This window comes from Acomys russatus, chromosome 6 (genome assembly GCF_903995435.1).
Source record: "Acomys russatus chromosome 6, mAcoRus1.1, whole genome shotgun sequence".
In the NCBI taxonomy this organism is placed as follows: domain Eukaryota; kingdom Metazoa; phylum Chordata; class Mammalia; order Rodentia; family Muridae; genus Acomys; species Acomys russatus.
In genome coordinates this window covers 31753353-31777206 of record NC_067142.1, presented here as the reverse complement: position 1 = coordinate 31777206, position 23854 = coordinate 31753353, and the positions used below count along the sequence as shown (strand labels likewise).

Genomic DNA, 23854 nt, shown 5'->3' with positions numbered 1-23854 from the left:
GTCAAAAGGGTCTTTACTATTTGTGTAATGTGACCTTGAGCGGTACATTTATGCATGTCGGCTCTCATCTAGCATCTCGGATCAAACCTTCAACAATAACAAAGACTGATTCCTCAGTCATACCAACGACATGAAGACAAAACAGGAGTTGACAATGACTGCTCTGGCTTGAAGAAGGCTGAAACAGCATAATAACAAACTACACTGTAGAATCCTTCAATTAGATCCTAGATAAGAAAACAACAACAACAAAATGCCAAACAGACATATTAGGAGCAACTGGCTATAATGGAGACAATAACAGAATATATGTTAATGTATCAATGTTACGTTTCTTGAATGCGGTAATGGCATTCTAGTTATGTAGAAGATTCTTCATTCTTAGGAGAGACACACTGACATATTTAGGAGTGAAGTGTTATCAGCAACTTGCCTTCATATGATGCAGGAAAATAAATAGAAAATATGACTGTGAGAGGGCACCCTGGCAGGAACATAGATACAAGGGTATCTGGGCCTCCATTATGCCACTGCTAACTTTTCTGTGAAGTTTCTGTGAAATTTCTCAACAGTAGAGGGAAAAAGTGGTTGGTTGAAAGTCCTCCTTAAGCTTAAGTGCAGGGCACAATCCACCCTCCATGGTGTTAACTCTCCAGCTTTCCAAGTAGACTTTCCCTAGAATCAAAGTGCCTTTTACACAGACACTCTGCAGAGGCAGGGAATCCTCTCTGAATATAGCTCTTCCTTACCAGCACATTTTTCAGTTTGATATCCCGATGAACAAGCCCCTGGCTGTGCAGAAAGCGGATTCCCTCCACCACATCCAGAGCTATCTGCAAACGTGTCTCCAGGGTCAGCCCGGCCTGGGAAGACAAAAGAACCTACATGTTATAAAGGCCAACGCCTTACCCCAACTGAGATGCCCAATTGTGAGCAACTAAATGACTTATGGTGGCACAAGAGGGCAGAAGAGTGAATGGGAGGTGCAGGACACAAAGCAAAATGAAGCCTTCTGCAGGCTGCAGTTGGTTGGCAGGGTCACTCCCAGATCCGAGCAGAAGAGGTGCAGGGTCTCACTCCCAGCATCAGAGGGACTCTGGCACTCCCTCATGGGAGATTCACCTTCATTGCTTTCACAGGCTTGGACAGCCCAGTTTTGATTTTATGGGTTCCAATTTCAAAGTCATTCTGATTACTTTAACTTAGCGATTCTGAAAAAAATGTCATATTAATTTCCTCCAAAAACACAAATGGGCTTTTAGCCCACTTACAGGAAAACTTCAGGTGCCCTTGAGATAAAAAAGAAACTGAGTGTCTTTTTCATGCCACTAATTCTTGTGACTCCTGGAAACTCAAAGTTTTCTCTGCCTTACTTCTAAAGTCTCCATGTATGTTCATATAGGGGAATTCAAACACTCTGAAGTCAGCTTCTCTCTCCTTCTACTCAGCTCCAATGTAGGGGACAGACAAGAAAACCCTAATTCCCTACTGGTGACGTTTGTTTGTTTGTTGAGACAGGGTTTCTTTGTGTTATCTTGACTGTCCTGAAGTCACTTTTAGACCAGGCTGGCCTCTAATTCACAGTAATCCGACTGCCTCTGCCTTCCAAGTGCTGGGATTAAAGGTGTGTGCCACCACTCCTGGCTGGTGATTTTTTAAATATGGGTTTAAACTTAGCATTCAACTGAGAGTCTCACCCTTCCTCAAGTGAAATTGGTCAGTGCCACACACCAATTAATCTTTTTTTTTTTTAAGATTTTATTTATTTTTATGTACAAGTGCTCTATCCACATGTGTGTCTACATGCCAAAAGAGGGCATTAGATTCCAGTATAGATGGTTGTGAGCCACCATGTGGTTGCTGGGAATTGAACGCAGGACCTCTGGAAGAGCAGTCAATGCTTTTATCCACTGAGCCATCTCTCTAGCCCCACAATTAATCTTTTTTTTTTTTTTTTTAAATCAAGATCATATAACAAGATCCTATAAGTGACTTTGAGACTAGACTGCTCCCATTGACCCTGTCTTTCTCTGTCTCTTTCTGTTTCTGGTGGTGTGGGGTCTGAATTCAAGACCACGCATGCTAATAAGCAAGCACTATGCTCGATCTCCAACCCCCCCTGTAAGTGACTTCACTTTAAACCTTATTGGAAGATTTGTGTTAGAATGTGTAGATTGCAGAGCCTCTCAGTAGCTACAACTTGATCTGAATTCCTTTAAAATGTTAAATGTTGTGTGTGTGATATTGGAGGTGGGTACACATCTATGTGGGTGTGGAATCTCTCCTTGATTACACTCCATCTTTATTTTTTAACTATTTATCTACTTTTATGTGTACGAGTGTTTTGCCTGCTTGTATGTACACACACCGTTTGCATGCAGGGTGCCTACAGAGGACAGAAGAGGGTGTAGGGGCCCCTGGAACCAGAGTTACATATGGCTGTGAGCTGCCATGTAGGTCCTGGGAATGGAACTCAGGTCCTCTGAAAGAAAAGCAAGTGCTCTTAACAACCGAGTCACCTCCCCAGCCCCCATCTACCTGTATCTTTCAAGGAGGGTCTTTCAGTGAAACTGAAGCTTATCTTAGCAATGCTAGGTTACAAGCACACATCTTTATATCCAGGTTTTCCTAAGAGTTTTGACCTCGGATCCTTGTGCTCTCATAACAGGAAGTTTACAAACAGAGCCATCTCTCCAACCCTTAGCTTGAGTTCTTAACATTTGAGTATTTTGTTAGCGATATTTCTTTGTACTTTATCTCTCATTCCTATAATAAACTAGCTGCTGCCCAATGAGCCTAGAAGCCTAGTCTTCACGTTCTCTGGCATACTGTTCCTTTCCCACGGTATAGCTCATCTTTCAAAGTACTCAATTCTATACACCAGTGTGCACATGTCAAACTCAAACTGAACATCCTCATGGAATACTCACTGACTATAATTTCTTCTAAAGTGTCCAGAAATTGCACATTTTGGTATTGTCTAATGGTGCTTAATAAAAGGCCTTGCACAAAATAGTCATTAATAAATACTTGTTCATTTAACAAAAACTGGTTTTATCAAGAAGAGTAACAAGGAGCCATTCTGCTCTTCTAAAGAGCCTACATTTTATCACACTGCAGGATATCAAAGTGGAACCGGCGGGGCTTGACAGCACACGACTTTAATCCTACCACTCTGGAGTTAGAGCCCAATCTAATCTACATAGCTCAGTTCCAGGTCAGCCAGCACTACATAGTGACACCCTGTCTCAAAAAACAAGCAAGCAAATAAACAAAAACAAACTTTTGAAACAATGAATAAAAGCATTATGGATATACACTGGAGCAAAAATAGATTCTGAGAAATGTTTGACGTTTTCTTGAAATAATTCAGTAAAGCCAGATTATTCCAATTTCTATGAAAGTGAGAAGTACTGAGTAAACAGGAAAGGATGAAGTCCAGGAAGGAAGGGCTGACCCTGGCTCCACTGGCTCAGTCACTGGCTGCCTCACTCACCTTCAGCCCTGTGTAGAGGTCCCGGTGCAGCCGCTCCATAATAAGCAGTACAGCAACACTGGAGCCGCCACCATAGTTGTAGTCAATGACTGACCCGTGGAGATCCACCAATCGCTCATGCTTTGGCAAAGACCTATGAGAAAGAGAGGTTCAGGCCACCACCCTTGGGGCCTAATTCTGCATGAGACGCCGGGATGTGGAAAGAAAGAACCTCACAGCCAACTTGGTCCTAGTCCAGACAGAGAGGAAACGAGAACTGCTTCTCCACCAAGGCCAAAACAACTACGGGTATCAATACTGACAATCCTTAGTGACTAAGAAAGATAACAGAATGAAGAGTTGAGAAATTATGATGGGGAAAAGCTAAGCAAAGATAGTATGTCTGGGCTAAAAACACTGGCTCTAACATTTTGAAATCTAGGTTTCGAGAGAGGACACGCTGTAGCTCATGGTTCAAAGCTTATCGCACTCTTGGCTTCTCTGGGTCTTCCCACAGAGATCAGTGAAACAAGGACCTACCTCATGTAGTGAAACTCCAGTGCCAGATCATTCCAGTGTTTCTCATCTGGAGGAACAACGGATTTGAGGGCGCAAGGGAAGTGTCCGCCCCAGTTGTCACACAGGTATACCACACCATATTGGCCCCGGCCTAGTTCCTGTCCTAATTTAGGTTTACCTATAAGATATAAAGACAGAAATAAGGCAGGCAGAATAAGAATTTACCAGCCATTCTCTAAGATTCTTAGACGCAACCCCGCCTGGAGGCCGGAAGTTGTAATCATGAACTCATGCAGTGGGAAGCACTCAAGTGTTGCTCTAACCCATACAAAGCAGCTGAGCTGGATGACTTTGAGCAGACTTTGCTCATGTTAGCCAATATTACATAAGCAGCTCAGACAGGAATTCACAATCATCACTAAGTGCCGAGGCAGCTTTGTAAGGTGCTGGGAGCCTGAGACACTGAAACTCTTGGAGGCCAGGCATAAAAATGTCAAAGGTCCTGAACTTCCTCCAATTTACGTGGGAAGGAACAAGAGCTCACGGTGAAGCAAGACGTCCTGTAAAGAGCGGCTCTCTAGTGAAAGGCGGGCCAGGCGCGGGGCGTGATCTTTTCGAACCTTTAGCCACAGATCTTCAGTTTTCTCCAGCCGGCCAGAATGGCCAGCTTCCAGCTGGGAGAGAAACAGAAATGACAACATAAGACTTCTAACGTCCCTCACCTCAGCCTCCCCACCCACTGCACAGAAATAATAGTAGCTATCTCATGCCAACAACTGTGAGAACTGAATGGCATGTATATGACTGTCTAATAAAATGAGTGACCTGTCAATAGTCACTTTCCTCTTAGATTCATAATCATATCTATTCATTCTCTCCCTCTCTCCCTCCCTCTCTCTCTGTCTCTCTCACACACACACACACACACACACACACAGAGAGAGAGAGAGAGAGAGAGAGAGAGAAGGGCACATAATTATGAACTGGAATTAATTTAGAAAGTCACTCCTCTATTTCTTCTTCTGTTTTTGTTTGTTTGTTTGTTTTCAAGACAGGGTTTCCTCGTCTAGCCCTGGCTGTCCTGAAACTCTTTGTAGACCAGGCTGGCCTCAAATTTACAGAGATCTGCCTGCCTCTGCCTCCCAAGTGCTGGGATTAAAGCCATAAGCCACCATGCCTGGCCTATCATTTATTCTTTATATATATATATATATATATATATATATATATATATATATATATATATATATATATATATATATAAATATTTTTTTTTTTTTTTTTTTTTTTTTTTTAAAGACAGGTTTCTCTGTGTAACCTTGGCTGTCCTGGACATACTTTGTAGACCAAGACGGCCTTGAACTCACAGCAATCTGCCTGCCTCTGCCTCTTTCAGTGCTGGGATTAAAGGTGTGTGCTTTTAATCCCATGCCAGCCTATCATTTATTCTTAAATACTGTATAAACTTATATAAAGTGTGCACTCCTCTATACTTTTTTTCTCATTCAGTTGTATGGGAAGAAATTAACTGCACTCCCTCTAACTCTCTTAGAGCTAGAAAAAGATCCACATGAAAAATTTGTTGATGAAACTTCCAGCAACATATTATTCTTTAACAGAATAAAATGCATACTGATTTTTTTTAAACTATAAGGATAGCAGAGAGCAGATTATTTCCGTCTAGAGGAGGCCCCTTTCTGATTATTGCAGCGCTCACTCCTTCCCTGCATACCCACCTGCCTCAAGGAGGCTGCAAAAGCCTCATGAGAACTATTGAGCCGAGTGCGGAACTGGCTACAAATGCTCTTGGCCAGCTTGGAGGCACTGAGGCTGTCAATGGCTTCTTGGGCCACCTTCCTCTTCCACTCTAGAGTGATGGTGGGTGGGTTCACCCATGTGATACGCTGGATGATCTGCCAAGACGAGCACAGTAAGGTCACTGAAGGAAGGGGAAAGAACTCTCAGGCAGCTCCTACAATGCCCTTCCTTCTCTGAGTTCTCATTCATTGGGAACAACTGTCAACGCAGGAGCCTAAGAAATCCAACATGGTCTCTAATTCCATCTACCTCAAAACTAGAGTTCATTCAGAGGAACGCACCAAAGAACAGTAAGCCTAATTTAAATGCTCACAGCAGCCGTCCAGGTGTCCACTGAGGGCTGGGCAAGAACTGATGCCTCTCCCTCTGAAGCAGTAACCTTGCTGCACAGATGCGAGTCCAGGGCAGGAACCACATTCCTGGCCCCTAGCAACAAGGCCTCGTTTGTGTTTGTGTTGTTTTGTTTGAGACCGGGTCTCTGTCTGCATAGTCCTGGCTGTCCTGGAACTTACTACGGAGACCAGGCTGGCCTTGAATTTACAGAGATTTACCTGCCTTTACCTCCTGTGAGCTGGGATTAAAGGCGTGCACTACGACAACCACCTCAATGTCTAAATTTTTGTTGTTTGTTTACTTGTATACTCTTGTAGCACCAGGGAATCCAACTGTGGCCTTGCATATGTTAGGCACACCATCTACCACCAAGCTACAGCCCCAGCCCCAACAATACCTACTTTGAAAAAACATTTAAGCTGAATAAAAGATGAAGAAACTAATGAGGTAGAATTTTGTGGCTTCATCAAGTATTACATAAATCCACAGCTTTTTAAGAGTGGAAGGGAACATTGGTAGTCACCAAGAATAGGCATACAACAGAGTTCTCAGAGAGGCAAGCCAGAATTATGGCTACCCTACTTTAACAGCATGTTCTAAAATGTAAGTGGGCCAAATGTGAACTGAGGAACACTCACCTGCTTGATTTGTTCCCAAAGCATCCTTGTAACTGAAGACCCCGAGTGAAATGTGACTTCAACATGATAAGCAGCATTTAAGATCTGAAAGAGAACACATGAAGGAGCAGATGCAGACAGTCTTTTCTGAACAACTTCAAGAATAATCCAAGTCATGTGTGGGGGTGTACACCTTTAATCCCTGCCCTGGGGAGGAAGAGGAAGGCGGGCCCGTCTGAGGCCAACCTGTTCTGTGTAGCAAGTTCCCAGCCAGCTACCTCTATGTCTGTCTGTCGGTCTGTCTGTCTGTCTGTCTGTCTGTCTGTATATATAAAGTTCACTACCCCTATTACTTTGTGACTAATTAGGTTATTTTACTTTCTATTCATTTTTATCAACTGCAATTTTACAACTCATCAGCACCTCCCCCAGGCAGTAGTCATGAAGTAGGAAAACAAAATGCAGTTTCAACTAGACTGTTTGAAAGAGAAATCCTTGGCGAATTTGAGGCTGGGCTTGTGTGTGAATTGTTCCAGATGTTAGCTGTGACACTGTGTCTTAGCAACTGTTCTTTTCACCTGTTTGAGATAGTTGCTGGTAATATGAACTGAGACATCCTGTGACTTTTCAAGGCTCTGCAGACACCGCTCCAGGGTTCCCACGAAGCTCTCCCGCAGGTAATCCACTGAGCTGATGAGTTTGTTGGCCACCGCCTGATTAAGCCTGGAGATGATGAGCTCCTGGATCTGCCGGATGCAGGACTTGATCTCTCTGGTGCCTATTGTTTCTCCATTCTCAGGGACAATGACATCTACAGAGGTAGAGACTACGCTAGTTAGCTGTGAAGGAAAGGGGCAGACACACTAAATAAGGGTATCTCCCAAGTCATCATCAGTGACCTACCGTGATGGTGGCTATGAAAAGACATATCTTTTTGGTTGCCAAATTCTGATTCTTAGCATGATAAAGGGCCAGGTAATGCTCAGCTACTTAAATAAGACCCTGAAACTGTCTAAACTGAGCCTGTTGATCTCATTGGCTTTTAGGCTGCAGTTACAGGAGGGGAAGAACACCATTAGTCACTCCGTGGAAGCTATTTGAAAGTCACAATAGTAAGCATTATATATCAGAATCTAAATTCATCTTGAAGTACCTTTATAGATGAGTTTTCGTGGACACATCTATAGACCAGGAAGTAGCCCCAGGGAACAAGACAAAGTGGAGTAGAGAAGATGTGCACTCAGGAAGCAAGACAGCTAGAATTTAAGCACAAAGCTCACTGGTTCCACATCTAGGATCTTTGGGTTTTGGTGTTTCTTTTTTAAAAAATTAATTTATTATAATTTATTCAGATTACAACCTGAATGTTGTAGGATCTTTGTTAAATTCCATACTGCCTGGCATATTAATCAGATTAACATTGATACCACTCAAAAATTTAAACCAACCAACAACTGTATACACCTTCTGAATGGCTATGCTTATGGAAATTCTTTTTCTAGAACTCTGTCCTCACAAATCTCAGACTGTATGCACAATGATATCAATTCAGTCATTTGTTACAGCAAAAAGAAAAACACAAAAGAATCTAAATATTTATCAATAGGTTGGAAATGATGTAAGGTATGTCCATTAGAAGACAGACTTAAATGGGCATTTGCAGAAAGCTCTCTGAGCTTTACATTAGAAAAGTGGAAATGCATAGGAGCCTAAGGAGAGGAACTGGATGCTTGGGGAACAGCATTTTCATGTGTTAGAATTAAATATCATATATATGCACTTATCTTATTGGGGGAATACAGCTCAGTGGTAGAGTGCTTATCTAGCATGAATAAGCCCTAAGCTCAATTCCCACTACTATAAAACAAGAATTTTTTTGACATGTAACTCCCTACACAGCCCAAGCTGACCTCAAACTTACGATTCTTCTGCCTCTGTCTCCTGAAAGCTGGGAGTACAAGCATATGTCATCACACCTAGATTAAAACATAAATATTTTCTAAAGTATGTACATTCTGTTTAACCAGCACACATGCATGACCTTTATTTAAAGACAATAGAAATAGCAATAGAAATCTGGTTTTATCAGATTATGTGCAAGCTCTCTTTTAAATCAACTTATTATTGCTTCAAAGGTACCCAGAAAGGACTCAGAACAAGGTGAGAATCAGATACTAATTTGCACTTAATATGTAGCTATCTAAGCATGTAGTGGCCAGCAGAGTCAGACACTTGATCTACAGTTACTCCTGTATCGGTTTAAGCTAAACATTGTACAGAAGGCACTCAACTTGGTACGCCTGCCACAGTAAATCCAACGTTACACTTTTCACCTGACCTGCTGCTCTGGCCGGCCGTCATTACGTGCATAAGATGCCAGCATGGGTGCTCCAGGATGCTTAGTGACATGCTAGAGGACTTCTAGAATTTCCACTGAATGAGCATTTCTCGGCCACTAAAGATACATCTTTGTTCATTTTTACTGAGAAAGAGAAGAGAGGGAAGAAGGAGGAGGGAGGGAGGAAAGAAGGAAGGTGATTCTTTGTGCTTTTGCTGCACGGTATAAGATGATGAATAACCCCAAGTTCATATTCGCGAACTCTGGCATTTCAGAGCACAGAAGTCTACACTAAAGAAAGTGAAAGATGACAGAGTTGCCGGTGAATGTGTGGGGGCATAAATGAGTACAGTTGACAGAATGCGGCAGAACTAAAGACTTCATAAAAAGTGGCATGTGAAGGGTAGATAGGATTTGGAAAAATAAGACATATTTCAGATTTGAGGCAGGACACATGCAAAGAAGTTGAGGGAATGTATGGAGGGCAGCAAACAGTTAGACCAATCCAGTGAAAATTATAGGAAGATGCTGGGTGGTGGCAGCACACCCCTTTAGTCCCAACACTCAGGAGGCAGAGGTGGGCAGATCTCTGTAAATTGGAGGCCAGCCTGTCTACGGAGTGACTTCCAGGTCAGCCAGGGCTACTCAAAGAGAAACCTTGTCTCAAAGAAAACGCCCACAAAGCAAAGACCTACAAGAACGTGAGGAATGAAAAATAAGGTTGGCAAAGTTGATAAAGACTTTGGAAGCTAATACTAGACTGACTGAGGTAGTCAGTACTAGTCTGTAGGGACAGGAAGCCAATAAAGACAAAGAAAGGAACAAGTTGGGTAGACTGATTAGGTCAAAATACTTCAGACAGACTAGAGAAGACAGAATAGAGGCAGTCTTCTGAGTTTAAAGCCAGCCTGGGTTACACAATGAAGTCTTATCTCAAAAATATCCAGAAAAGTATGGATAGATATTGCAGAGGACTCACAGGTACTTGGCAACTGGCTAAACAAAAAAACTCAAGAGAGAAGACAATAAAGGATATGCTGAGGCTTTGACACTGGTACCAGAAAGAAGGGGGACATCAGTAACTTAGAACAGAAGGCCTCAACCTTCCTAACGATGCGACCCTTTAATACAGCTCCTCATGTTATGGTGATCCTCAACCATAAAATATTTCATTGCTACTTTGTATCTGTAATTTTGTTTCTGTTTTAAGTTATAATGTAAACATCTGCATATGTCTAATGGTCTTAGGTCACCCTTGTGAAAGGGTCATTTGACTCCCAAAGGGGTCATGACCCAAATGTTGAGAACAGCTGGTTTAAACAGTAAACGCTGAACTATAAAATATGGGCTCAGGGGCTAGGTGTAGTGATGCATTCCTTTAATCTCAGTACTCAGGAAGCCAAGGAAGGCCCATATACGTAAGTTTGAGACCAGCCTGGTCCACATAGTGAGTTCCAAGAGATCCAGGCTACACAGTGGGAGCATGTTAAACAAACACACACACATAATATCAAGACATATATATTGACCATATATTGAACTCAAGAATTAGACTGTCTCAGTTCATATCCTGCCTCTACTATTTACTAGCTGTAGGACCTTGGGCAAAATTGCTTAATTCTTTTAAGCCTTTTGCTCCCTTGTCTAAACAATGAAAATAAGCAGAATTTACCTAGAGAGAAAAACACTACGCTAAATCTAAAGCAGTCTTTCATGATTTTGCTGTGCCCCCCGCCAGATGGTGTGCATGTGTACTCCCGATTGACAGTCTGAAGAGTAACTGAACAGTGTCGTTTTAATTACTGTAAGTCAGAGCTCATGCACACAGACTGAAGTCACAGCAATGTAACTTCAGACACTAGAAGCCCTGACTGATGGTTTCCCCCATCCGTTAGTACTCATTTCTGAGTGACACCACCAGAAAAGCTAAAGTTGCTGTGGGAAATCTTCCCGAAGTCTTAGGAGCAGCCTGAAGGTAAAATAAGACCATGGGCCAAAAAGCAACCCAGTGAGGCCCCCTGGGCCATGCTGCCAGAGCAAAGGTAAAAGTACTCAAGCAGCTCCTCTCAGTAATGCAGAGACAGTGAAGACTGGACAGGTATAGAGGTAATTTTCATTTACATTGTATTAAGGTGTGTCTCTGTAGACTTGGTTGTTAATTGCTGAACTGACAGAGCTAAATGCTAACAGATTCTGGTATTGAATTACTATTGAGGAATCTCCTGTCTGTCTCAATGTGTTGTATAAAAATTACTTCCCAATTATCTCTGGTTAATAAAGAAGCTGAAGAGCCAATAACTGGACAGAGGAGACAGTAGGCGGGACTTCTGGTCCTAGTCTGGGGGCGGGTTCCCTGGTAGACAGAGGGTGAAGAGAAGGTTGCTATGCCATGAGGATGAGGTCACCACAGGGGTGTTGCCATGGGGACAAGGATGGAGCAGAGGCAGCCAGGATGAGACTAGAGGACAGGTAGAAAGGCATGTGGCTGGGAAGTAGCTAGATTAGCATAGATGGGATAGAGTAGATCAGTATCTGCCCAGTTATGGTCCTTGAAGCTTATTAATAAATCTAACAAGTCTTATTATTTGGGGGCTAGAGCAGGCATAGAAAAAAAAAACGTTTAATTCGACAGACAGCTATAGCAAAAGTAAGGAATGAAAGTGAACTTAAGAGCTATGAAAGCGAACGAGGCATCTTATCTAATGACTGAAGGTGTCCTCTTGCTGCACCTACAGAATCAGTGCATTCAACTTCTAGCCCAGAGAATCAGAGGCCTCTGTAGTCCCAGTGCCCAGAAGCTCTCTAGAGCTTACCTTTAAACTCCATGTTGGCAGCATCCTCCAGAAGTTCCTCTTTCATGGTGTTAAGTGTCTCAACAATCATATCCTTCATTTCCTCCTGCTTTCGATTAGCAATATTCATCAATGATTCATACAATTCATTTTCCTTTTTTCTAGTATATTCTAGACGTTTGGGAGTGATCTGTAGGTCTCGCTGCATGTCAAAAGCCTGGTTAATAAAGATGTCAAGGCAGTGGCAATGCACCACGTTCAGGGCCTTGGCTGCGTCCACTAGGCGTGTCTGTAGCAGCTGCTGAGAGAATGTACTCAATTGTCTCAGCTTCTCACTTTGCTCTACCAACATGCTCTGAGCTCTGCTGTCCTGGTCGGTAGCTCCACAGTTCCTGTGGCTGCTGCTCAGATAGCCCAAGTCCATTAGCTGTTGATACAGCGGTGATCTTTCACTCTCTGCTCTTTCACTGGAAGAGTCCATTATCTCCAGCTTGGGTGTTTTGAAAAAGAACACAGGAAAGGAGAAATACTTTCTAATTTCCTGAAGCTCTTGCTCATCCCTCTCAGAGAGTTCATCTTTGTGAAGTGCATAGGTTATCACAGGTAAGAAATCATTCGCCAAGTCACTCAGAACATCTACCGCAGCCCGATGGCCGTGGCATGGTGCCACCACAATGTCCACTTCCTAGAAGGAGAAGGGGTCAGATCAGCACTACAGGATCAGAACCAATCTTTGCCTTCACTGAGATCAAAATCCAGATGCACAATGAAGCAACTGGACTTGACATGTAACCCAGTCACTTGTCCACCTCCTTCCGTGGTCCCTAATACCCCCTTCTGTGACATACAAAGGCAAGCATTGAACTAGATACAAAAAAAAAAAAAGTAGAGAGGATGGCAATCCCTTCAGCCATTTTAGATAAATAGAAGAGTCCCTGTCTTTTTCTGATGCTTGTAAATTCTTATTGACTCCTCATGAAAAGAAGACAAATAGTGAAAGAAAACGGAATTCTTTTTTGTTTGTTTGTTTGTTTGTTTTTTGAGACAGGGTTACTCTGTGTATAGCCTTCCTGTCCTGGGCTCACTTTGTAGACCTGGCTGGCCTCCAACTCACAGAGATCCACCTGCCTCTGCCTCCCGAGTGCTGGGATTACAGGCGTGCACCACCATGCCCGGCTGAAAGCTGAATTCTTAGGGAGACTATCAGACAGGACGCAATCCTATCTTCCTCTTCCATTGGCATATAAAGCCTTTGAGGACAAAGACCATATTTACTCACTATTAGAATTCTGTCTAACACAAGTAAGTCCTCAATATAATCACTTGTCAAAACAAGAAATCATTCTGCAAACTGATTGTCAAGGCCACCAAACACTTCTCTCCTATCCCAAGATTCTGCAGAGATCTCAAAGGCTCAGTGGAGCTAAGCTGTGGTAACGCCATTAACAACATGATCACTTGGGGCTGGGGACAGCTCACTGTGTAGGAGTGCTTGCTGTATGAGAAGCTGAATTTCAATCCCTTGTGTCTACATAGCGACCACAGGAGGCCCCTGGATCAGTGAACTTCAAGCTCAGTGAGAGACCCTGTCTCAAGGCAATAAGGTTAAGACTTATAGCAAAAGTCCTGCTCTGGCCTCTGCATATATGTGAATGTGCACACTCATCCATATGCCACCTGCATACACGCATGTGCACACACATGATCACTTGCTATGGCAGATAATAAGGCTTGCCAAGCCAATATTTAGCCTTTATATTTTGGGGAAGGTGGGATGAGGCAAGAGAAAACATGAGACAGAATTGATTGAGTCTACCAGGAAGCATGCTACTGGCCTTGTCCATCTTCCTTCTGCATGCAAACGTGACAGCGAGAGCAGTGGTAAGCATGTAACTGACCTAGGCAAACTTGTAGGTAAAAGCCAGAGCTAAGAATAATGAGGGCATGATGGTGCATGTTTAATCCCAGCACTCAGGAGTCAGATCTCTGTGAGTTCGACACCAGCCTGATCTACATAGTGAGCTCTCAGCTAGAGCTACGTAGAGAGACCCCATCTTGAAAAGCAAAGATGATGACGATGACGACGACGATGATGCAGTTTTGTTTTGTTTTTTTTTTAAGGAAGCCTGGGCCTCAGCTACCTATCTAAAGTTTTCTCTCACATGAGAGGAAGATACCACCCTGCCTTGCCTAAGCATTTGTGTTTGTGGTGGTCTGTTACACACAGCAGAACTTCATCTTAACTGATATTCCCAAATTTGTAAAAGAGTTTTCAGAATGTCCTTTTGAAATAAATCTTCCATAGGCCCTTTTCCTATCCTATAGGCTCTGCTTTTGTTTTCAATCTCTCTCTTGAGGAGTAGCATATATTTCCATCCAGGATACAGTTGCTCTTCATCTCTCTGAAACTAAGTCACAAAAGTGTGACTGAAGACCCTGGCCAATTATCACTAACATAGGTACACACTCCTGCTGCCTTCAGAGGTCTACAAACTCAAACCAGCCCTTACTGCAGTCACTTTACAAAATCTAGCTTACAAAGTTCCAAAAGAATCCATCCTATATCTACTCAAGTTTAAGTCCTTAACAACTGCCAAGCTGAATATTCTTTTGAAACCTAAGGCAAATTTGTGCTTCTACTTTGTTTTTTAAAATAGGGTCTCTCCTGTAGCCACCTGCCCTCAGACTTGCTATGTAGCCAGTGCTAGTCTTGAACTCCTGGTCCTCCTCCTACCTCCTAAGTGACTGGTGTACAGGCTTGTACGACCATTCTGAGCTGGAAGAAACTTTCCTCTCCGTTTTCCATTTTACTGTGTGTGTGTGTGTGTGATCAGAGAACAACTAGCAGCTGTTCATTTCACCATAGGTCAAGTTGTCAGTTGACATCCTACCTACCCGTGAGGTGTCTATATTTGATCAGATATATTTAAAAATGAAATCCTGAGAATCTCCCCCCCCTTCTTTGATAGCCTTTTCTAGATATGAAAAGCCCAGGAAAGCCAGCCTGTTTGTCTACCTAGTACCTGCCTTCTAATGAAACAGACATATGCTTGAACTCTATTTTTGTTTTGTTCTTCATCCTTTCCATTTTCTGAAAAGCACAAAGGCCTCAGCTTCCTGCCAACAAAGACCTAAACTTTATTTTCAGGTAAGTCACATGATATCATTTAGTTGGTCGCTTCTACTCCAAGAAATCAAACAGCCTTTTAGTACTTCCTCATTTGTAATTTAAGCAAACTACACAAATCCATCCACTCCTTTCCCAAACCCAGGATAAGAAGATTCCCTCTGTTTCATCTCTGCCTCAAATTTCAGGGAGTGTGTTCTAGTTGGAAAACATGTCTGGCTCTCATCTTGCTATCCAAAACGAACCCTTTTACTACCCTGACCTACACATACTGGAATGTGAGTGTTCACTTCAGGGAAGCATTTTCAAAAATCTGGTAGATAGGAAATTTCAAGGTTTAGATTGGACTATATATACAATTGCATAAATACCAACAGGAAAAGCACATGTGAAAAAAAAGGGTAAAAAGAATCTTAAGGACAAGGAGAGAGGAGAAAATGAGCCAGGATGTTTGTTTGATGAGGTCAGAGTTGGTTCCGTCATTATCTTGAGACAAGAGCTCCAGTTTCTGATGTTGTGCTGCAGACTCCAGATTTAACTGATCTGCTCAGTTCTCCTGTCTCTGCCTCCTATCTCATTGTGGGAACACTAGGATTGCAATGCTTGCTGGCACATCTGGCTTGTCATATGGGCTCCCTGATTACATTCAGGCTTGTTTCATTCACTGAGCCATCTCCCTGGCTCATAAGCTAGATACATTATGAGAAGTTTGTGGTTTTAAACCACAGTTCCTCTGTATATACATCCCTACCCCCTTCTGAGATAGGGTCTCGTGTATCCCAGTTTGGTCTCAAACTTGCTGTTGTCAAGAATGACCTTGAACCTGATCCTCCTGCCTCCACCTCCTGAGTGCTGCATTAGAGGTTTGCATTGGCATGTTTTCCTTATGCAGTGCTGAAGACTGAACCCAAGGCATCCTATGTAACAGGCAAGCACTCTACCAACTGAGCTACACTTCAGCCCCCAAGATATAGTGTAAAAAGATATAAATCAATTTTATTACAGAAAAAAAGCAAAATATTCAAAACTTACATATTATTTAGAAATTTTTCACTTGAGGAACCTCGTAGCTGGTGTTTTGTTTAGTTTTATGCTCATTTGCGTGTACACCTGTATGCCAGAAGAGGGCATCAGATCACATTATAGATGTTTGTGAGCCACCATGTGGTTGCCAGGAATTGAACTCAGGACCTCTGAAAGAGTAGACAGTGCTCTTAACCACTTAGCCATCTCTTTAGACCCCTCACAGTTGGTATTGTAAGCCTGATCAAAAGCCCAACACTAAGAGGTCACAGACTCTAGGAGAGAAGGAGTGCTGAGGAACGCTATGTTCTGGAAAAGACATGGCCAGTGCACTCATGAACTCACTGAAGCTATGGTGACCTGCCCAAGATCAAGGCCACAAGATCAGTCAACATTCCAGCAGGCAGCACTAACTGAACTAAGTGGATTACAGAAGGTGGAGGAGGACATAAAGTGGAGATGGGTACATGTGAGATGTATCGGAAGAGTGGGATGGGAGAATTAAGGATAAAAATGATGAAGATGTATTGTCTACATTATGAAATTGTCAAAGATATTTCATCAAATTAATTTTTTTAGAAGAATTTTATTTGGTTAAATTTTCTAAAATAAATTTTGAGGCTTTCTCTTAAAGGACCACTTTGTGCATAACAAAACCATCAACCAAAAGTGCCAAGTCCATATGTAGGACCAACACCCTTCTTTAAGAGAAAAGAAAGAGCCAGGCGATGGTGGCACGCACCTTTAATCCCAGCACTCAGGAGGCAGAAGCAGGTGGATATCTGTGAGTTTGAGGCCAGCCAAGTCTACAGAGCGAGTTCCAAGTCAGCCAGGGCTACACAGAGAAATCATCAAGATGGGGGGGGGGGTGGGGGAGGGGAACAAGCACAAGGGAAGAGAAGGAACAGGAACAGACACCTTTTGCTACCCTGACTTATATGTGCTGGAGAGTGAGCAACTTTAGGGAAGCATTTTCTAAAAGTAGGTGCACAAGCACTCCTAAGTTAGTCCTCACTTTCAGGACTCGCTATATGGCCGTGGCTGCCCTGGAACTGTTACATATTCCATGCTGGCCACAAACTGTGTCAATCCTCCTGTCTCACGTCCCAAATGCTGGGATGGTAGGCACATGTGGCAGAGTAAGGGCTTTGTAATGATATATTAGCACCTTTGAGGACAGCTTTATAATCCTAACCCTCTGTGGTGGTGTTTGGCTTTGCTTCAAGAGATCTGTTTTGTTCTGAGACAGAACTCCAAATATACTCCACGTAGGCCTTAAACTCATTGTGTCGTACAAAGTAAGCTTACACTTTTCAGTCTTCCTGTCTCGACCTCCTCAGTGTTAGAAGCACTACTATGCCTGGCTATTGTACATATATATTGTACTAAACAAAAATGAACACAAAACAAAAATAGTGCGCCCTTATTTCATCCCCAGTCAGTTTACTGTGCAGCTGGTCACAGCTCTCCTATGAGTGTCAGGAGGCACAAAGAGCTGCAGGCCAACACTCAAGCAACACTCAATACAACCTAGACTGCAGGGTGATTTGTGACTCTGTAATATGACTAAAGATAAGGAATGAATCATATTTTATGGATATAAACAAGCTGAGCGTGGTGGCGCACGTCTTTAATCCCAGCACTTGGAGGCAGAGGCAGGTGGATCACTGTGAGTTCAAGGCCAGCCTGGTCTACAAAGTGAGTTCAGGCTAGCCAAGATAACACAGAGAAACCCTGTCTCGAAAAACCAAAACAAATAAACAAACGAACAAACAAAACATACAAACAACAACCAAAAACAAAAACAAAAAAAAAACAAAAAGGGAAGCCAGTGCTATCTTCTCAAGGCAGAGAGTGAAAATAATAGTGAGTGGATGAACCAGAGCTGTCTTGAGTCCATTGTAACCACCTGAATTGGAAGTCTCACCCCAACTGTCTATTTCCTGAAGGCTCTATACCGTCCTGGCACCCAGAACAGGGCCCGTAACTTAGAAGGCATATGATAAGTAACAGCGGAATTAATTAATGAAGAAATAATACCTCTATGACTTGCTCAAAACCACATCTGATCATTATATAAAATCTTCTGCCTTTCAGGTTGCATCACACACATTTATCTGAAACTGGTATTTGAAGCAATAAGTAAACATTTTGCTCCTTAATCAAGGGAAAAAACTCAGGGAATAATAGAATTCCTTAATTTCCATTTGAATCACAATAGGAAAGCTCTCTTGTGGAATACATTCTGCACAAAGCCATGGCCCCCACAATTTTCTGTTAACCATCAATTTTTCTAACAAGATTAAGACAATGTAAAAGAAAAGTGCGAGTTACTCTCAAAACACCAGAATAACAGCTCTTTGGTTTTGTTTTCTGTATAAAGTGACAAATGCCTAGTAGCAATCACCCGGTCACTGAAGAAGGCTGACTGCTTCCTAGGAATAGCTGCTCTTATGCTGGGTGTGGTGACACAGTTTTTAATCCCAGCACTTGGGAGGCAGAGGCAGGTGAATCTCTGTGAGTTTGAGGCCAGCCTGGTCTACAAAGCAATTCCAGGACAGTCAGGGCTATTACATAGAATAACCCTGTCTTGAAAAACTAAACCAACCAAACAAACAAAAACCAGCACTCTGCTAAAGCTCAGTTATATAAAGGATGATGTCCTGAGGCTGGAGAGATGGCTCAGAAGTTAAGAGCACTGGTGACTGCTCTTCCAAATGTTCAGTTCCCAGAAACCACATGGTGTCTCACAGCAATCCATAAAGAGATCTGGTGCCCTCTTCTGGTATGAAGGTGTACATGCAGGCAAAACACAGATACATAATAAATAAATAAATCTTTAAGGAAAAAAAAGAAGGATGATCTGTCACAAGCTAGACTTATCTTAGAAGAGGGAACCACACTTAAGAAAATGTCTCCTTGGGGTTTTCCTATTTATTGTTTTACAAGTTGACTCTGACTTTACTTCCACTTTCTTAAACCCTAGCTTTGTTTACTCCTACGGCTTGTATGAAGTATGTATGAAGGAGTGCCATATGCCATAGCACACACGTAGAGGTGAGAGGACAAGCTGAGGAAATTGGTTCTCTCCTTCTACCATGGGGTCTGGGGAGCAAACTTAAGTCTTTAGGCTTGCTCAACCAGCACTTTTTTTTTTTTTTAACCCACTGAGCCATCTCACCACCTCCCCTTCTTTTTTTTCCTTTTTTTTTTTTTAGACATGGTTTCTCTGTGTAACCTTGGCTGTCCTGGACTTGCTTTGTAGAGCAGACTGATCTTGAACGCACAGAGCTCCATTTGCCTCTGCCTCCTCGAGTGCTGGGATTATAGTCATGTGCCACCACACCCAGCTTACCCTTCACTTTTAAATGTTAGTTACATATTAAAGAAAATATTGCTCTACTCTTGTCATATTATAAAATATATATTGACTCTGGTTGGTACAAATACTCTCCAAAGGGGGGTTTCAAGTAAATGGGTTTCTAGGCTGCGAGGTACCTGCTAAGAAACTGGGGTTTATGTGAGGCCACCCCAGAGCTTTGTCCCAGAAGCACAGAGAATGGATACAGCCTCATCTCAATAGGAATATGAAGCTTTATTCTACCGCTTACAAGGTTCATAGACAAAAAGAAAACAGATGGAAAAAAGAAAGATCTGACTTAAATTTGTATACATGGCTGTACTATTTACCTTTTTAAACAATTTTCTCTATCCATTTCATTGTAAAAGCAAGTCAAAATGAATTATGAAGAATGTTATTTCTAGTAAGGCTGCCACAAGGACTTCACTTTGAAAAAAAGGAAAAGTCCATATTTGGATGATTACTGGGGAAGAGACAAATGACTGAGAAAATATGAACTCTTTTCAAAAGAACAAACTCTCTCTCTCTGTCTCTCTCTCTCTCTCTTCCTGTGTGTGTGTATATATACTTGCTTGAGTAGGTATATGTGAGTGCAAAGCCTATAGAGACTAGATGAGGATGTCAGATCCTCAGGAGATAAAGTTACAGGCAGTTATGAGCTGCCCAATTTGAAGGTACTGGGAACTGAATTCAGGTCCTCTGCAAGAACAGTATGCACTCTTAACCACTGAGCCACCTCTCTAGCCCAAGAAACTCTTCTTAAGAACACCAATTTGAGCCAGGCATAGTGGCACATACCTTTAATCCCAGCACTTGGGAGGCAGAGGCAGGCAGATCTCTAAGTTTGAGGCCAGCCTGGTCTATAGAGCAAGTTCCAGGACAGCCAGGACTACACAGAAACCCTGCCTTGAAAATCAAAAAACAAAGCAAAAACAAATAAAAAGCCACCAATTTATTAATCTAAATGGAGGAAGGAGCTGGCTTATTATGTGCCAAACATTTCTAGGTTCTTTATATATTTTGTCTCATTTTAGCATCTTGTCAATCCCAAAAGATAGGGATGACTAGACCTATCTTACACAGTCTCAGAGGTAAGTGACAAACCCAGATGGCTACACAGTTCCCCACCCACTTAGCCACAAAGGCTGTGTTTAATCAGTTACTTATGGTCTACCGTGTATCAGGAACCATCTGATCTGATGTCAGGGGAGTTCTGAAAGTTAAAGCAGAGATCTCCCTCTATGCTTAAAAAGTACACTGCCTGCAGGGTAAAGACGCTATTGTGAAACAAGACAGCAGCCTCCAGAAATGGCTTCGGTATCACAAAAGAATCAGAGAAAATATTTTCAAGAAGCGTAACAATCAAGTTTCTGCCTACAGACGATTCTGTCCATCTCTTGCGCCTGAATAGAGGAAGGCTCCCTCGCCACTCTAGTCGTTCCTCAGAGGGAGACATAACTGAGGTTTTGAAAGGAAAAAAGAAAAAAAAGTATGGTGCAGGATATAGTGGTAGCAAAGGGAGACAATGACAGAGGACGATTAAGACTTCAAACTGTCAGATAACCCCAAGCACTAACTTGGGAGGCCAAAGGCGAATGAACAGTAAACTGAGAAAAGACAACTTCAATGTCAGGTGCTCTTTTAAGAGCTAGGAAGGCCACTATGGGACGAGGAAAACTTTAGGGTTCTTTTTTTTCCCCCATGGTTTTTTTGTTGTTTTGTCTTGTTTTGTTTGGACACAGTCTGTCTACATAGCCATAAATATTCTGAAACTCATATGTAGCCCAGGCTGGCTCCAAACTCATGGAGATCCACCTGCCTCTGCCTCACAAATGCTGGGATTAAATGAGTGTGCCACCATACCCGATCCAGTATTATTTTCTTGAGGCAGGATTTCATATATCCCACATGGCCCCAGACTCTCTATGTAGCCAAAGATGGCCCTGAACTTCTAGTCCTCCTGCCTCCATCTCTTGAATTACAGTCATGTATCATCATGCCTGAGTTATACTGTGTTAGGTGGAGCCGGGCTTTGTGCATCCTAGACAAGTACTCTGCTGTCTTGGTCAGGGTTACTATTGCTGTGATAAGACACCACGACCAGAAGCAAGTTGGGGAAGAAAGGATGTATTTGGCTCACACCTCCACATCACTGTTCATCATCAAAGGAAGTCAGGACAAGAACGCAAAACAAGGCAGAAGCCTAGAAGCAGGAGCTGATGCAGAGGACAAGTGCTGCCTACTGGCTTGCTCCACAGGCTTCCTTAGCCTCTTTCTTTCAGAGCCCACAACCACCAGCCATAATGGGCTGAGCCCTTTCCCATGATCACTAATTAAGAAAATGCCCCCACAGGCCTACCTAGATCCCAGTCTTATGGAGGCATTTTCTCAACTGAGGCTCCCTCCTCTCTGATGACCCTAACATGTCAAACTGACATAAAACTTGCTAGGACATCTACTAATTAAGTTGAATCCCCAGGCCCTGGATAAGAATTTTAAAAACTAAAATTCCTGGCTAAAGGTTGAGTGACAGAACTCATGCTTGGCATGCACAGGGCATTGAGTTTAATCCCCAGTACCACAGAAAACACGCACCTTGAAACCACTCATGGGCTTAATATGTGCACTAACCTATAATAGGTGCTCCTGATTTTCTTGGCACACAGTGTAAGCAGGATGGCTGCATTTCCCTGTATATGTGGTGTGTTCTGGGGGAAGGGGAAGGCTGTTAGGCAAAGAGCACTAGCTTACTGTCTCCAAGGTATTTAGGATTTAGTGTTGGTCTGAACTGCCTATATTCTATCTGACACATCATTTCAGTTTCTCCTTTCTTGCCCACAAAATAATTCTCTCCTTACTTCAATTACCTCTCTAAAACTCTTTACACCTTTGCTTTGGATTATTTCTGTTCTCTTAGAATAACCATGGCCTAATTCCGTGCACTCCTCCCTCACAGCAGCCTTCTTTTCTCGTGCCCACCAGCTCTACCCTGTCACCGAGCTGCTGCAGTCTAACGAAAGGCAGTGTGCCGGCTAGTCTCATGTCAAACTAGCACCACTACAGTCATCTGAAAGGAGGGTGCCTCAGTTGAGAAAATGCCTCCATGAGATCCAGCTGTGAGATATTTTCTCAATTAGTGATCAATCTGGAGGGCCCAGCTCATGGCAGGTGATGCCATCCCTGGGCTGGTGCTCTGGATTCCATCAGAAAGCAGGCTGAGCCGCCATGAGAAACAAGCCAGTAAGAAGCACTCCTCCATGGCCTCTGTCTCAGCTCCTACTTCTCGGTTCCTGCCATGTTTGAGTTCTGTCCTGACTTCCTTCAATGATGAACAGTGATCTGGAACTATAAGCCAAACAAACCCTGTCCTCCCCAACTTGCTCTTTGGTCATGGTGCTTCATCACAGCAATCGAGACCCTAAGTAAGACACGTAACATACGATTTTTATTAGGCACCAGAATAAATGACAATAACTGCTAGAACTTGAGAGAAGCTAGTCTCCTAGCAACAATCTTAGGAAATTTCAGGGTTAAATATTTGTTTAATTTTTTGTTGTTGTTATTCTCTTATGATGCTTTATGGTGACTGGATTTTGAAAGCATTAATGGCTAAAATATAATAAAAATCAGTATATGTATTAAAAACAGGTTATTCCCACTGATGGCTAATAGTTGAGGGTTATAAAAAAAAAATTTTATCATTGTAACTGGTTAATTACAATTATTTGCAAAGTAAATAAGTAAGACCTTGTTGGCATTATTAGCCTTCCTTGGTTCCCTCAAATATCTCACCAGACATCATGCTGAAGCACTAACCATGCCAGCTGTTGGCAGGCTAGTTGCCAGTTGACAAGTGCAGAAAGTACCTGGTGGGATAAACAAACTACTGATAAGGCAGAACAACACAGCTGGCAGTGGTGGTTCATATGTAGAATCCCAGCAAGTGCAAGGCTGAGACAGGAGAATTGTAAGTTCAAGGCCAGCTTGTGAAAAATAAATAACAAGGCCTGATGATGATGGTGGAGGAGGGGAGGAGGCCAGGGAGGAGGGGAAGAGAGAAAGAGGAAGAAAACTTCAGAGCAACCAAAATTATGTAACGGCCACAGTAAAGGAAGCACTGCTGAGGTTTTGGGAATCCTCTCAGGTTAAGCAAATTGACTCTTTACAAAATAGACACACAAACACTCTCACACACACACTCATGCTCCACTACCACCACAGTGTACAAGTGTGAGGTGTGAGGCAGACAATTGTTCCATTAGGCCTGTAAGAAGAAATTTTAAAAGGAGGTGGGTAGATGCAGATGCTAGAAGCAGATGGGGGTAGGGAAGTACTTTTGCATATAAAATACTTTGTATGAGGAATTATGAAATGTGCTGTCAACTGGGGTGAAAATGCCACATTTGAACACTAGGTAAGGTCTCAAATATTTATGGCTTAACAATGTTCCT

General features: G+C 42.6%; 1 protein-coding gene across 1 annotated transcript in view; it reads right to left on the bottom strand.

Moving 5' to 3' along the window:
* Dstyk (dual serine/threonine and tyrosine protein kinase) overlaps positions 1-23854 on the bottom strand; it is a 50166-nt gene that overhangs the window by 4603 nt on the left and 21709 nt on the right. Inside the window, exons 3-10 of the mRNA XM_051147379.1 lie at positions 11914-12577; positions 7341-7573; positions 6784-6867; positions 5731-5907; positions 4539-4668; positions 4016-4172; positions 3497-3629; positions 750-863 (exon numbers count right to left, since the gene is read on the bottom strand). Of these exons, the coding sequence (XP_051003336.1) occupies positions 750-863; positions 3497-3629; positions 4016-4172; positions 4539-4668; positions 5731-5907; positions 6784-6867; positions 7341-7573; positions 11914-12577 (1692 nt within the window). The remainder of the gene's footprint in view (positions 1-749; positions 864-3496; positions 3630-4015; positions 4173-4538; positions 4669-5730; positions 5908-6783; positions 6868-7340; positions 7574-11913; positions 12578-23854) is intronic.